Genomic DNA, 14,817 nt, shown 5'->3' on the forward strand with positions numbered 1-14,817 from the left:
TGCTATTAAGTTCACTTAGAGAATAGCCACTGCCATTAGCAATAGTTACATGGAATAGACTTAGTTTTTGGGTACTTGCCAGGTTCTTATGGCCTGGATTGGCCACTGTTGGAAACAGGATGCTGGGCTTGATGGACCCTTGGTCTGACCCAGTATGGCATTTTCTTATGTTCTTATGTTCTTAAGCCTTCTTGCAGAAAAGACAAAATGTCAAGACACTGAAGATTTGAGAGGCTAAACTGCTTTAGAGCAACACCAGGACTCAAAAACCTTCCATACCTGCACATACAAAAGATTAATAGATGTTCTCCTAGCTTGTAACAACGTAGAAATGACTGCCTTGGGATAACCCTTATGTCTCAATCGTCGCCTCTCAAAAGCCATGCCAGCAGACAAAAGCGAACAGCCTGGTCTGAAAATATGAGTCCCTGACTAAGAAGGCCCGCTAGGGTGACCAAAGTGTATCAGGCAGTCCACTGCCAAGTTGATCAGATCCACAAATCACGGGTGACGTGGTCACTCTGGAGCCACCAACACCACCTCGCCTTGATGCCTCTCTATGCATCGCAACACCTTGCCCATAAGCGGCCACGGGGGAAAAGCATAAAGCAGAAACTCCCAAGGCCAAGACACTACTAGAACATTGATACCCTTGGCCCCATGCTCCCATCTCCAACTGAAAAACTGAAATGCCTTGACATTCTGACGAGACCCCATTAGATCCATGTGGAGGAGCCCCACCTTTCACGAATGAGCTGCATTGCCAACTCCAACAACTCCCACTCGCCTGGATCTAAAATCCTGTGGCTCAAATAATACGCTTGAACGTTTTCGGCCCCGGTGATGTGTGACGCCACTATCCTCTCCAGGTGTTGTTCCGCCCAGAGAATCAGCTCCTGCACCTCCTAGGCTACTGCTCGACTGTTGGTTCCGCCCTGTCGATTTATTTAAGCTACCATCGTTGCATTGTTTGACAGGACCCGCACCAAACAACCTCTCACCAATGGCAAAAAAACCCGTAAGGATAAGCGGACCGTTCTGGTCTCTAACCGACTGATAGACCAAGCAGACTCTCTCACAGCCAGGAAACCTGAACCAACTGTTACTGAAAAACTGCTCCCCAACCAGAGAGACTGGCATTGGTAGTAAGCACTACCCAATTTGGAACTTCGAGGTCTATCCACCAAACAAGATTGGAACTTAGAAGCCACCAGGACAGATTCTCCTGAGCAACTCCCTCAAGCGGCAAAGGAAAATGAAATGAAGTTGGCAATAGAGGCAAAAACTCATAATAACAACTTTTTAAAATATATCCAAAGCAAGAAACCTGTGAGGGAGTCGGTTGGACCATTAGATGACCGAGGGGTTAAAGGGGCTCTTAGGGAAGATAAGGCCATTGCAGAAAGACTAAATGAATTCTTTGCTTCCATGTTTACTAATGAGGATGTTGGGGAGATACAAGTTCCGGAAATGGTTTTCAGGGGTGCCAAGGGAGTCAGATGAACTGAACGAAATCACTGTGAACCTGGAAGATATAGTAGGCCAGATTGACAAACTAAAGAGTAGCAAATCACCTGGACCAGATGGTATGCATCCTAGGGTACTAAAGAAACTAAAAAATGAAATTTCTGATCTATTAGTTACAATTTGTAACCTATCATTAAAATCATCCATTGTACCTGAAGACTGGAGGGTGGCCAATGTAACCCCAATATTTAAAAAAGGTTCCAGGGGCGATCCGGGTAACTATAGACCAGTGAGCCTGACTTCAGTGCCGGGAAAAATAGTGGAAACTATTCTCAAGATCAAAATCGTATAGAGCATATAGAAAGACATTATTTAATGGAACACAGTCAACACGGATTTACCCAAGGGAAGTCTTGCTTAACAAATCTGCTTCATTTTCTTGAAGGGGTTAATAAACATGTGGATAAAGGTGAACCGGTAGATGTAGTGTATTTGGATGTTCAGAAGGCATTTGACAAAGTCCCTCATGAGAGGCTTCTACGAAAACTAAAAAGTCATGGGATAGGAGGCGATGTCCTTTCGTGGATTAAAAACTGGTTAAAAGTCAGGAAACCGAGAGTAGGATTAAATGATCAACTTTCTCAGTGGAAAAGGGTAAACAGTGGAGTGCCTCAGGGATCTGTACTTGGACCGGTGCTTTTCAATTGTATATATAAATGATCTGGAAAGGAATACGATGAGTGACGTTATCAAATTAGCAGATGATACAAAATTATTCAGAGTAGTTAAATCTCAAGCAGACTGTGATACGTTACAGGAGGACCTTGCAAGACTGGAAGATTGGGAATCCAAATGGCAGATGAAATTTAATGTGGACAAGTGCAAGGTGTTGCATATAGGGAAAAATAACCCTTGCTGTAGTTATTTATTTATTTAGAATTTTTATATACCGACATTCTCGATATGAATATCAAATCAGATCGGTTTCCATTAAACAAAATAGTTGCGGTTAAGGCGTTACATTAAACAGGGTGGCTGAACATTAGAACGTATAAATTAGAAAGTTATAAATAAATTGTCGAACAGCGTTAAAAAAACGTAACAAAATAAATAAAATAAAATTGAATGATACAAGTGACAGCGAACAATGTTAATGTTAGTTACATGATGTTAGGTTCCATATTAGGAGCTACCACCCAGGAAAAAGATCTAGGCATCATAGTGGATAATACTTTAAAATCGTCAACTCAGTGTGCTGCAGCAGTCAAAAAAGCAAACAGAATGTTAGGAATTATTAGGAAGGGAATGGTTAATAAAACGGAAAATGTCATAATGCCTCTTTATTGCTCCATGGTGAGACCATAACTTGAATACTGTGTACAATTCTGGTCGCCGCATCTCAAAAAAGATATAGTTGCGATGGAGAAGGTACAGAGAAGGGCAACCAAAATGATAAAGGGGATGGAACAGCTCCCCTATGAGGAAACGCTAAAGAGGTTAGGGCTGTTCAGCCTGGAGAAGAGACGGCTGAGGGGGGATATGATAGAGGTCTTTAAGATCATGAGAGGTGTTGAACGAGTAGATGTGACTTGGTTATTTACACTTTCAAATAATAGAAGGACTAGGGGGCATTCCATCAGGTTAGCAAGTAGCACATTTAAGACTAATCGGAGAAAATTCTTTTTCACTCAACGCACAACAAAGCTCTGGAATTTGTTGCCAGAGGATGTGGTTAGTGCAGTTAGTGTAGCTCGGTTCAAAAAAGGTTGGATAAGTTCTTGGAGGAGAAGTCCATTTTATTTATTTATTTAAATAATTTATATACCGGAGGTTCCTGTATAATATCCATATCACCCCGGTTTACATAAAACAGTAACAATCGCTACATTTAGCGGTTTACATAGAACAGGATTAAACAACGAAGTTTTACATTGAGCAAAAGACGTAAACAAGTTTTTACATTGAAACAAATGAAGTAAACAAGTTTTTACTTTGAAACAAATTAATAGAAGTAAGCAAATAGTAAATACTATTAAACCGTTAATAAACATGCGGTTAATAAATCAATAAATAACATGGAGATATGTAAGTCCAAATGAGTATATGTATGTAGACTGTATGTAGTCAGCATGAATATGTGAATCTCTAATTGAATAAGGAAGAATAAAATAGATCTGAAAAATATCATTGTGGGAGTGAAAAGACTTTTTTCCTGTTCTTGGTTCTAGGGGAAAGCTAGTTTGAACAACCAAGTCTTAAGTTTCTTTTTAAATGTAGTGTGGCATGGTTCCAGACGCAGGTCTGGAGGGAGCGAGTTCCAAAGTGAAGGGCCCGCTGTCGACAGTGCACGTTTCCTTAGAGCGGATTTCGCTGGTTGTGTGATTAGTCTGTTCTGATAAGCGCTTCTGGTAGGTTTTATGGATGTGTGTAGTTGAATTTGAAATGTTAAGTTGAGAGGCGCGATGTTGTATAAGGCCTTATGTATCATCGTTAGAGACTTGAATTGGATCCTGTATTTAATTGGAAGCCAGTGGAGGTAGTGGAGGATTGGGGTGATATGATCTCTTTTCTTGGCATTTGAGAGAATTCTTGCTGAGGCGTTCAGGACCATCTCAAGTGGTTTGGTGGTGCATGCTGGTAGGCCTAGGAGGAGAGAGTTACAGTAGTCTAATTTTGGGAGTATGATGGCTTGTAAAACCATGCGGAAGTCCCTGTATAGGAGGAGTGGTTTAAGTTTCTTTAATGTTTGAAGTTTAAAGAAACATTCTTTTGTTGTGTTGTTGACGAATTTGTTGAGATTGAGTCTGCTGTCTATGATGACTCCCAGGTCTTTAACTTGTTGCGTGATGAAGTGCCCGGTGGTGTCCGGATGTTGATTAGTGTTAGAATGTGAAGGGGGGTATAGTTTTCCGGTGCTATAATGAGGATTTCAGTTTTGTTTAGGACCAAGTTGAGGCTGGTGAGTGATTGTTGATAGCAGACAGACATTTATTCCAGTATGATATGGCTTTGTGTAGGGAGTCTTCTATAGGGATGAGGATTTGAATATCATCCGCGTATAGGTAATGTCTTAGCTTAAGGTTAGTGAGTAGTTGACATAGCGGGAGCAGATAAATATTGAAAAGAGTCGGAGAGAGGGATGATCCTTGCGGTACCCCCCTCTTGGATTCCATTAACCCCTCTTGGAGTCCATTAACGGCTATTAATCAAGTTTACTTAGGGGTAGATTTAAAAAAATAGTGCGATCGCGTACTTTTGTTGGCGCACCAGGCGCCAACAAAAGTACGCTGGATTTTATAAGATACGCGCGTAGCCGCGCGTATCTTATAAAATCCGGGATCGGCGCGTGCAAGGCTGCCGATTTTGGGCAGCCTGCACGCGCCGAGCCATGCAGCCTGCCTCCATTCCCTCCGAGGCCGCTCCAAAATCGAAGCGGCCTCGGAGGGAACTTTCTTTCGCCCTCCCCTCACCTACCTAACCCACCCCCCCGGCCCTATCTAAACCCCCCCTACCTTTATCCATGGATTTACGCCTGCCGAAGGCAGGTGTGCGCGGATTTATGTCTGCCTTTGGCAGACGTAAATCCACACGCGCCAGCGGGCTGCTGGCGCACCAAGACCCAACCCGGGGGCTGTTCCGGAGGGCGCGGTCACGCCCCTGGGCCGAAACCATGCCCCCGGGCCCGCCCCCCAAATGCCGCGTCACGCTCCTGAAACGCCGCGTCATTTGGTGACGCCCCCCGACATGCCCCCTTAAAAAAGCCCCGGGACTTACGCACGTCCCGGGGCTCTGCGCGCACTGGGGGCCTATGCAAAATAGGCGCGCCGGCGTGCAAGGGCCCTGCTCGCGTAAATCCGGCCGGATTTACGTGAGCAGGGCATTTAAAATCCGCCCATTAGGGAATAGCCACTGCTAGTAATTGCATCAGTAGCATGGGATCTTCTTAGTGTTTGGGTAATTGCCAGGTTCTTGTGGTCTGGTTTGGCCTCTGTTGGAAACAGGATGCTGGGCTTGATGGACCCTTGGTCTGATCCAGCATGGCAATTTCTTATGTTCTTAGGGTCACCAACCCCCAGCTTGTCCACCTCAACCAGATAGGGAAGGACCCACCAGGATCCAAAAACCTCTGGGAGGAAGGTTCAAAATCCAAAATTGCCCAGACTGAAGAACTGCAGGTTTTGCACCGTCTACCATGTGCTGGAGAAAGAGAAATAATGAGGAACTGCAGGTGACACACGTGGTTAAGTATCAGTAAAACTTTCTCTGTCTCCATCTGCTGGAAGAGAGGCAAAACCCAGGAGTCTGGACTGATCTGGGTATGTACAGGGAACTAGCATCACATGAAAATGTGGGCAAACATTTTGCTTAATTAGTAGCCCTATGTAGATGTGGATAATACCATGTTCCCAAGTTTCTCTGGCTAACTTTAAATTCCCTCCCTCCCAACCCCTTATACTCACTGGCTAAATTCTGACTGGGCAAATAGTTGCCCTGACAAAAAGAAGTGGCACTGGGGGCATTTTACTTTATCCAGCCAAGCACAAGATGTCCGGGTAACTTTAGATCAGATATTCAGCTGGTGTGGGTTTGGGTTGAATATTCCAGATAAAATTAATTCTACAACGTTGTCTGGGCAACTTTATTCAGTGACTGCTGGCTAATTGGGTTCTCAATGGGTCTTTCTGTGCATATACAGGTGACAATTTTGTTTTTGAGCCAGCAGTTTTTTTCGACCTGGCTGACTTGTGGAAATTGGTAATTAGATTTAGCCACTGAGAGAAAGCCAATTTCAGTACAGGTTAATTATCTCTGGGCACATTCCTTTGAAAACCATCCTCCTATGTGTACACACACCCAAGCAAACCACACACTTTCTGCTCTCCTGAACAGTCTTTGTTTAAATTTAAGCTAGTAAATGTAAAAACATTGATAAGACAGGCTAAGGGAGAATTTAAAGAGAAGCTGACCGTAAGCAGGCAAAAATTTAACAAAAAACCTTTTTTAAATATATCCAAAGCAGGAAGCCTGTTGAAGGAGTTGGTTGGATAGTTAGATGATTGAGGGGTTAAAGAGGCATTTAGGGAGATAAGGCCATCACAGAAAGACTAAATGAATTCTTTGCTTCAGGTTTACTAATAAGGATGTTGGGGAGATGCCCATTCCTGAACCAGTTTTCAAGAGTTATGACTCAGATGAAACTGAACCAAATCACAGTGAACCTGGAAGATATAGGTTGACAAATGAAGAAAGCAAATCACTCGGATCAGATGGTATACATTCCAGGTCTGAAAAAAATTCAAAACTGAAATTTCAGATCTATTACTAGTAATCTATAACCTATCATTAAAATTGTCCATTGTAGCTGTTGTATTCAGCGGCTCGCGTGCCCCCTCCTGCAAGCTGTTACACTTACCTCCGCCACGAAGCCCACCAATGCCTCAGCACTGCCTTTCTTCCTTCGACACAACAACAGGCCACCACCGCGGCCCTGACAGCACGCCACACAGCACTCACGGCAGGATGCCACCATTTCCTGTTCCCGCTCAAACGCACTGACTGCCTAAAATTTAAAGAGCCAGCAGATGAAATCCGGCAGAGGCACCTCCTGATGACCTCATAGCCTCCTATGTATTTACGGCCTTCCTGGACATTCCTTCAGTGCCTTGGCAATAGGTTGACTCCTTCGGAGAAGTACTTTGCCTCTGCATGTTCCTGGTTGCTGCTTCCTGGTTCCTGATTCCTGCTGGATGTTCCTGAGATCTTGTGTCTTGTTATTGGTTCTGTTGGCAGTCTGGTTCGTCTTGAAGGTCTTGTCTTCCTGGTCAGTCTTCTCTCATATGTCTTCAGCCTCCCTGCCTGCTCCTGTGGTCCTTCCTCCTCTTTGTTTCTTGTCTCCTCAGAATGGACTTCTGGCTTTGACTCGGGTGTGCATACAATTTTTTTTGTCCCCGTTTCATTTTCGGGTCTGGGGAGGGCCATTTCGGTCCACTCCCTGGATCTGAAAACTTTTATCGTTCTCTTTCGTGGAAAAAAAAAATAAAAACCGAAACCCCACCCCCAACCCTTCAAATGTAATTAAATACAAACCCCCCCACCCTCCTGACCCCCCCCCCCCCAAGACTTGCCAAAAGTCCCTGGTGGTCCAGAAGGGGTCCCGGGAGCGATCTCCTGCTTTTGGGCCATCGGCTGCCAGTAATCAAAATGGCACCGGTGGCCCTTTTCCCTTACCCAAAATGGCGTGGGCCGTCCAATGGCACCGGTAGCCCCTGTCACATAGTGGGCCGTCCAATGCTCCTACCATGTGACAGGGGCCGACAAATGGCACCGGTAGCCCCGGTTAGGGCTATTCAGCTTGGAGAAGAGATAGCTGAGGAGGGATATGATAGAGGTGTATAAAATCATAAGAGGACTAGAATGGATCATTGTGAATCAGTTATTTACTCTTTCAGATAATACAAGGACTAGGGCGCACTCCATGTAGTTAGAAAGTAGGACATTTACAACAAATTGGAAAAAATTATTTTTCACTCAATGCACAATTAAGCACTGGAATTTGTTGCTTATGTGATATCAAGCTCATGCATTGCATCATTTCTGGATAATTTTTAAAAATTTCTTTAAAATGCAAATAAAGGAATTAGTCACACACTGGGGTAAGCCACAATGGTCTGTCTACAAAGGTGGAAGTGGAGGGACTGGAAAATGATTATTAAAGATTTAACAGCCAGAGTGATGGCTACCATTTTTCACATGATACCAGCTCTTTAAGTATTTTCTATTAGTGCTATCTGTGAAGGCAAATGATCAATATTTTTAACCAAATTCCTTGAAGTTTATTGATCACTGTTATCTTTGCAAATGGATTAAGTAAACACAGAGAAATCAGAATTCCTGTCTCTACAATACCAAAATATCTAAATTCAAAACAAGCCTGTATGCTCTAATACATTTTTTTTTTAATTACTTATGGCCCAACAATTTCTTCCTGCTCCTTTGAGTTACCAACTCATCTGGAACTGGACTCTTTTGGGCTATGGTGCTATGAGTCTTTATTCTCAATTAGCCAGGACCTTTCCTCTACTTCATAACTTTCACTTTGCCCCGCCAGTGCAGTGAAAATCCTGGGTCAGAGGCCATAAACCACGACACCCGCCAGATCCAGATACGCATGCATTCTAAGTCCAACCAGTAAGCGTCACCACTGAAGGATGGTTGAGACTTCCCCCCTCCCCCACACCTTCCTATCTCCCACCTCCCACCAAGAACTGTTAACACTACCCCAGCAGTCTCCTCACTCCCAGCTGGCTTGAGGAATTGATTCCCAGGAATCAAATGCAGGTTCTCCACATGGCAGCCCACAGCGCAGCCACTAGTCCAACCAAGGCTTACTTTTCTAATGGAAAATTAAATTGACTAATATTCAAAAGTGTAACTTGATTACCTCAAAAAATTTTCGGTCTTTGTGTGTTGCTGATCCTCTACTCCTACATAAGAGTGAATAAAAAAAATATCAGTACTTCACTTTAAAAACTATCAAATACAAAAACATTATACATATGTTTCAAAACTCATGTTATGTTTTTGTTACTTACAATAGATTCTTGACGTAATATACTATCTATGAATGTCTTATTGGTAAGTAAGGTCATATGAACTGGAGCTGAAGGAAAAATTTGTTGCATAATGCATAAGTAAATTATGATGGCACATTAAAGACAAATACAAAAGCATGCTTCTGTTTTTAAAATGGCACAAAAGACTTGCTCCAAGGTTAATGTTGTGCAATAGGGCATCCAATTCCAGATCACCTCTGGGCTCCTGCCAGCTAAATTATAGTCAATGAGGGTGCAGCTGAACAAAACACTAAAATGCAATGACATAAGGAAACTGTAAGAAGCAAAAAAGCGGAAGATGATGGAGAACTCCTAACGTGGAAGAGATAATACTCTTGTTAAACGGCACTAATCTCTTAGGACCTTCTTTATGTTACCTCCCCAACTACCAATTCAGGCCATTTCAAAATTGCCAAATTTGGTGGTCCAAACAGGGCTTAATTTGTAGATAAAAAGAAAGTGGAACTTTGAGGAGGGGCGGGGAAGAGGGGTTATGGTCAGGAGTGACATGTGCGACAGGGTCGGGGGGGGGGGGGGGGGTGAGACCAGGATCGAAACACACACACACACTATCTAAAATAAATACTTGAACACACTCTTCTTCCCTCCTTGCCCCAATGATCCTCCATCTCCACCAGTACTCAACCCCCAGCTGTTCATCTACCAGAACCTATTCACACCATCACCTCTGCTCTGCTTCCTCAGGTCCTGGATAAAACACCATTCTAGATTGTTCTCTCAGAAATTAAGCCCTGCATAACAGACACAAAAAGGCAGTGTGAAACTTGTGAACAGTAGCATAGTAGCCAGGGTTGAAGCCTTGATGATTGGCATTACTGCCCACAAGTTTCAAACTTGTGCTCATTCACCCCTCTTAACAGTGGCAGTCCGGGTGTTCCAGCTCTCCTAGACTCCCCCACTCAAACCCCAGAAATACAACACAACACATTAATGAACCAACACAATTTTAAGTGGAAAAGACAGGGCCGCAGCTTTATTACAATGTTTAACAATGCAACATCTGAGGTGTACCCAAACCAATCTAATGGTATTTATTTATTTAAGGGTTTTTATATACCGCAGTACGTAAAGAAATACATCACCGCGGTTTACATTTAACAATAACTTAGCAACAAGCTTTACATTGACATTATTAATAGGTATTAAATAAAATAAATTCCATATAACAGTTTGATGGAAAACAGACTATACAGACTGTGGACCATCCAATAATGTATAACATACAATTAAAAAAATTGATGTAACTATTAAACCTTTACAAACCAACACAATAACTAAAAGTATCTAAAACAATACCGGTTCTGAGAGTGGGTACAATTTCTATATTGCACCGAAGACATTTCTGTTATTTCAGGCTAATTAATATCATGATGGGGATGGGAGGGTGGGGATGGATGGGTGGAAGGGGATGGATGGGTGGGCAGGTAAGGTGAAGAAGGAGATTGAGGAGGGAAAGAGGGTAGGGTGGGAAACACCATTTCACCTTGCCAGCCATGGATCGGCTAGGCCATACCATTTTTTGCCTGCCTTTGAGTCAGCTGAGCCATCTGCTTTGGGCTGTGACCCCCTTGACCAACTAGCCCACCAGCCCCACGGCTTTCAGGAGTTCGTTCGCCATACTGCAGTAGGCCAGCTAGCATGTCCGTCAGGATGAAAGAAAAGAAATAGATGCCTGTAGTCTTAAAACAATCCTTTATTGCAGTGGAGACACAAGGGTAGCCCGACTCTGGCCGAGTTTCGCCGTTTCAAAACGGCTGCCTCAGGGGCTTACAATAATCTTCTTGAATTCATTAGTTATATATCGACTAAGAATATAGTGTGATCATATAAAGAGCTGTATGATCTCTTATGTTGCGTCTTGAAGCATTCGCGATAGCAGAACTCCACTAGCAAAGGCAAACATGGCGCCGGCCATATTGCAAAATGGCGCCGGCCGTACAGCAACACGATTCGAGTGCAGGAGGTCGTTCCCGGACCCCCGCTGGACTTTTGGCAAGTCTTGTGGGGGTCAGGAGGCCCTCCCAAGCTGGCCAAAAGTCCCTGGGGGTCCAGCGGGGGTCCGGGAGTGATCTCCTACGCTCGTGACGTCGGGGGACAGGAAGCAAAATGGCGCCGGCGCCATTTCTATCAACGCACCCGTGGCCCGAGAGTGGAAGATCACAATGGGACCCCCCACTGGACCCCAGGTAATTTAAGACATTTGGGGGGAGTTCGGGAGGGTGGGGGATTTATTTTAAAGGGTCGGAGTGGGTTTTAGGGATGTTTTAGTGTGCCGGTTTTCCCGCCCTCCCCGATTTACACGATATTTACAAAAACAAAACCGCGACGATTCGATTCCCTCCCCCCCCACAGCCGAAATCGATCGTTAAGACGATCGATCACACGATACACATCTCTAGAGCACACAGCTTTACATGCACGTCCAAAACACCTTATGCAATAAGGGGATTAGCCTGTCCAAAACATACATCCAAACCAGGGTGTAGCTAATAATGCTCATCACATGTAAATTCATGTTGATGAGGCTATTAGCTATTACCCACCTATGCAAAAAAACAAAAATTGTGGGCCTGAAGCGCACAATTTTGTTCTAAAAAATTAACACTTGCTAGGGTTGCCAACTTTTCCAAAGACCAGGACTGGACACTTGAAGATGGGGGGGGGGGGGGGGGGGAGGCGTGGTACCCCCTCATTTGCATAAATTTTAGATCCTGCCAGTGAACTTTCTAAACAGTGTATCTATGTATCTGCAGAACCACTGGTAGCTGTGCACCACCTCCTCTCCCTATGCTGTCCAATCACAGCATGGGAAAGGAGGCAGGGATACAGCACAGCTCTCCTCCAAGAGAGGAAGAGAAAGGCAGAGTGAAGCCTAACTGTGGGAAAAAGAAGGATCCATCTGCAAAACTGGACGTTTAGCGTCCGGTCACTACTTCTGACTGGACACTGTACAGAATGCCTGAAAATCTGGCTGTCCGATCCAAAACTGGACAGTTGGCAACCCTAACACCTGCCCTGAAGTAGGAGTTAATTCTTGAGTAGCCCCTAACATTAACTGAAAAGCAGAAAATACTGCTTTTCTATAATTCCTCTGACTTAATATTGTGGCAATATTAAGTTGGAGGAACCAAAAAAGAAGTGAAAAAAAAAATTCACAGGCAGTCAAGTTTTCCTAACCCATGGCTATGCACAGGTTAAGAAAACAGACGCTCATAAAATTGAGTGTCCGTTTTCCTTTCCTGCACTGATAGCCACCTCTCCTGAGTGCCCGATACAGAGGAAGCACTAGGGATGCACAAATTTCCCCTAGCGCCTCCTCTTTTACCGCGGCAGCCCATTTAAATATTAAATTGGGCGCCTGGGAGAGGAGGATCGGCATACGTTAGGAGAGCGGGGGCTCAATCATGAGCGCCCGTTTTATGCGCACTGCCTATTTGTATCTGTTCTTCAGGCTGCAGTGTCTGCTGCAGGATCACACCCTTCCCCCCCATACTCTGCACAACAGGAGAGGAAAGGATGAATTAAGGAGCAGCCTGACTGTTCCTTGCTCTGTCTGCTCCAGACTTGCCTCTCTCTTCCCTGCAAACTGCTTGGAGGGGAGGGGCTGGAATCCCCACTGTTCTGCCTCTTAAACCTGAGAAGAAGTGGTGGAACTCAGTTTCAGGCAGTTTCCCCATAAATTAAGCCCTAGGTCTAGGGCATGAGAAAAAGTAAAGAGGGAGAGCATAGACAAGCCAATTATTTCTTGTTTTCTAGTTCATTATACAGGAAAGGACTATTTTTCCCCCTAAAAGAGCTGTCTAAATAAATACCTTAACAGTAAAGCTTGTTCTTCTACTTGTGGCAAAATTATCTTTTGTTGTAAGTAGGAAATACTTACATACTGCTCTTCAATTTTGTTTAAAACTATCTATTAGATAAATGAGGCTTTGACCGACATGCCACAAATGCGCAGTAGGAGAGCAGCTTACTGCGCATGTGCGGGCGAACACATCGGTCAGAGCAGAGCGTCAGCTCTTTGAAAACATGTGGCGGCGAGGAGCGGTGGCGGTGGTGGCGGCTGGGTGGCGAGGAGCGGCGGCAGCGCACGCGAGGCAGGGAGGGACCTCCCCCGGAGATCTTCGTTTGTGCCATCTGAAGGGGTTGTGAATGAGGGGAGGGGAGGGAGTGACTGGGGGAAGGGAGGGAGGGAGGAGTGATTGAGGGGAGGGGGAAGAGACGGAGGGGGGAGGGAGGAAGGAGGAGGGAGTGACTGAGGGGAGGAAGGAGGGAGTGACTGAGGGGGGAGGGAGGAGGGAGTGACTGAGGGGGGAGAGGGGAGGGAGTGACTGAGGGGAGGAGGGGGAGAGGGGGGAGGGAGGAGGGAGGGACTGAGGGGAGGAGGGAGGGAGGAGGGAGGAGGGAGGAGACTAGAGGGGGGAGGGAGAATAGAGGGGGAGAGGGGAGAGGGGAGAATGAGGGGGAGGGGGAAGGAAATGGACCAAAAAAGTTTTTTAATGTAGCCCGTTGTTATGGGCTTAATGGCTAGTATATTAATAAACAGGTTAATAAAGATTACAAATATTAATATATATGATGCTTGCCACATTCCAGTACCTGCTGGACAACCGTCAAAAAGGCATCCTGCTGTTGTTGGAGTAGGCACTCATACAATTCCTGGACCTGTTTCCAGAGGTTCCGGGAACACTGCATTTTGTACAGCTGGTAGGAGGCAATATGGGCAATTAACATGGCACCCTGAAACACCTTCCTACCCAGCACATCCAGCACCCTGTGCTCCCAAACCCCAAGGCACGCTGTACCAGATAAACAGCGTCAGCCTTCCTATTCACCAGAGGCACAGAGATGGGGTGTTCCCAAATCCTAAGGAGCAGATCCTTGAAGATCATCCACCACCTCCTTCAGGGCATCCACAAATTGGAGAACATCCAGCATTTTGTGCTTGGGGTACACTTCCATCAGAAGCTGGAACAGAATGATTTCTGCCATGGATCGAACAAACCCAGCAAATGTCAAGTCCTCAGGCATGGACCAACGTTGCTCCTCCAGAGGAGACGTATCTGAGGGGAGGTCCCCAGAGTCATCGGAGGAAGACTCGGAGGACTCATCCCTGCAGGGATCGTAAGGGGCATCGTCGTCACTGAGATCACCCACAGGTATTTGTGGTGGGGACCCAACAGCTTGAGCACTGAGGGCATCAAGAGCCCCGAGGGCCCCGGAAGCGGTCCAGGCAATGCTGGTTGTGGAAGCGGGGGGGCTTCGACGATGCCTTCAGCTTTGGAGGACCTTCCTAATCGGAAATGGGGATTGCACCACAAGGAAGCGACAACGGTGGCCAGTGGGGCATCGATGGCACCCAGGCCATCAGCATCGGCTGCGTGAGGAGGACCCCGAGAAAAACGTTGAGGCATTCTAGCAGCGCTGCCAACATAGAAGGTGCAGACTCTGGCACCAGTGGAACGGCAGCTTGATGCCATGCAGGACTCGATCAACCACCAATTGCACCCTGCGCTCCAGTTCCTCTTTGAAGGCTGCCGACGACAGGCCAGACTGAGGTGGGGAACACCTTGTACCTCCGGCATCGATAAAGGACGGTGCCTCCTCGCCGCGGGGTTACTTTGCGGGCATCACAGCAAGAGCCGATGCCAACCTGAGTTCGGTACCTGCGAAGACAGAGACTGATGGCAATGCTTCCGGGATTTCCCATGGTGCTTGG

The 14,817-nt window shown here is 45.6% G+C and overlaps 1 protein-coding gene across 3 annotated transcripts in view; it reads right to left on the reverse strand.

Annotated features, from left to right (window-relative positions):
* The window catches only part of PPP1R36 (protein phosphatase 1 regulatory subunit 36), a 230,585-nt gene that overhangs the window by 93,249 nt on the left and 122,519 nt on the right, over positions 1–14,817 (reverse strand). For all 3 annotated transcript variants that reach the window (XM_029598105.1, XM_029598104.1, XM_029598106.1), the window contains exon 8: positions 8,909–8,951. In XM_029598105.1, the coding sequence (XP_029453965.1) occupies positions 8,909–8,951 (43 nt within the window). The remainder of the gene's footprint in view (positions 1–8,908; positions 8,952–14,817) is intronic.

Source organism: Rhinatrema bivittatum, chromosome 4 (assembly GCF_901001135.1).
Source record: "Rhinatrema bivittatum chromosome 4, aRhiBiv1.1, whole genome shotgun sequence".
Classification (NCBI taxonomy): Eukaryota; Metazoa; Chordata; class Amphibia; order Gymnophiona; family Rhinatrematidae; genus Rhinatrema; species Rhinatrema bivittatum.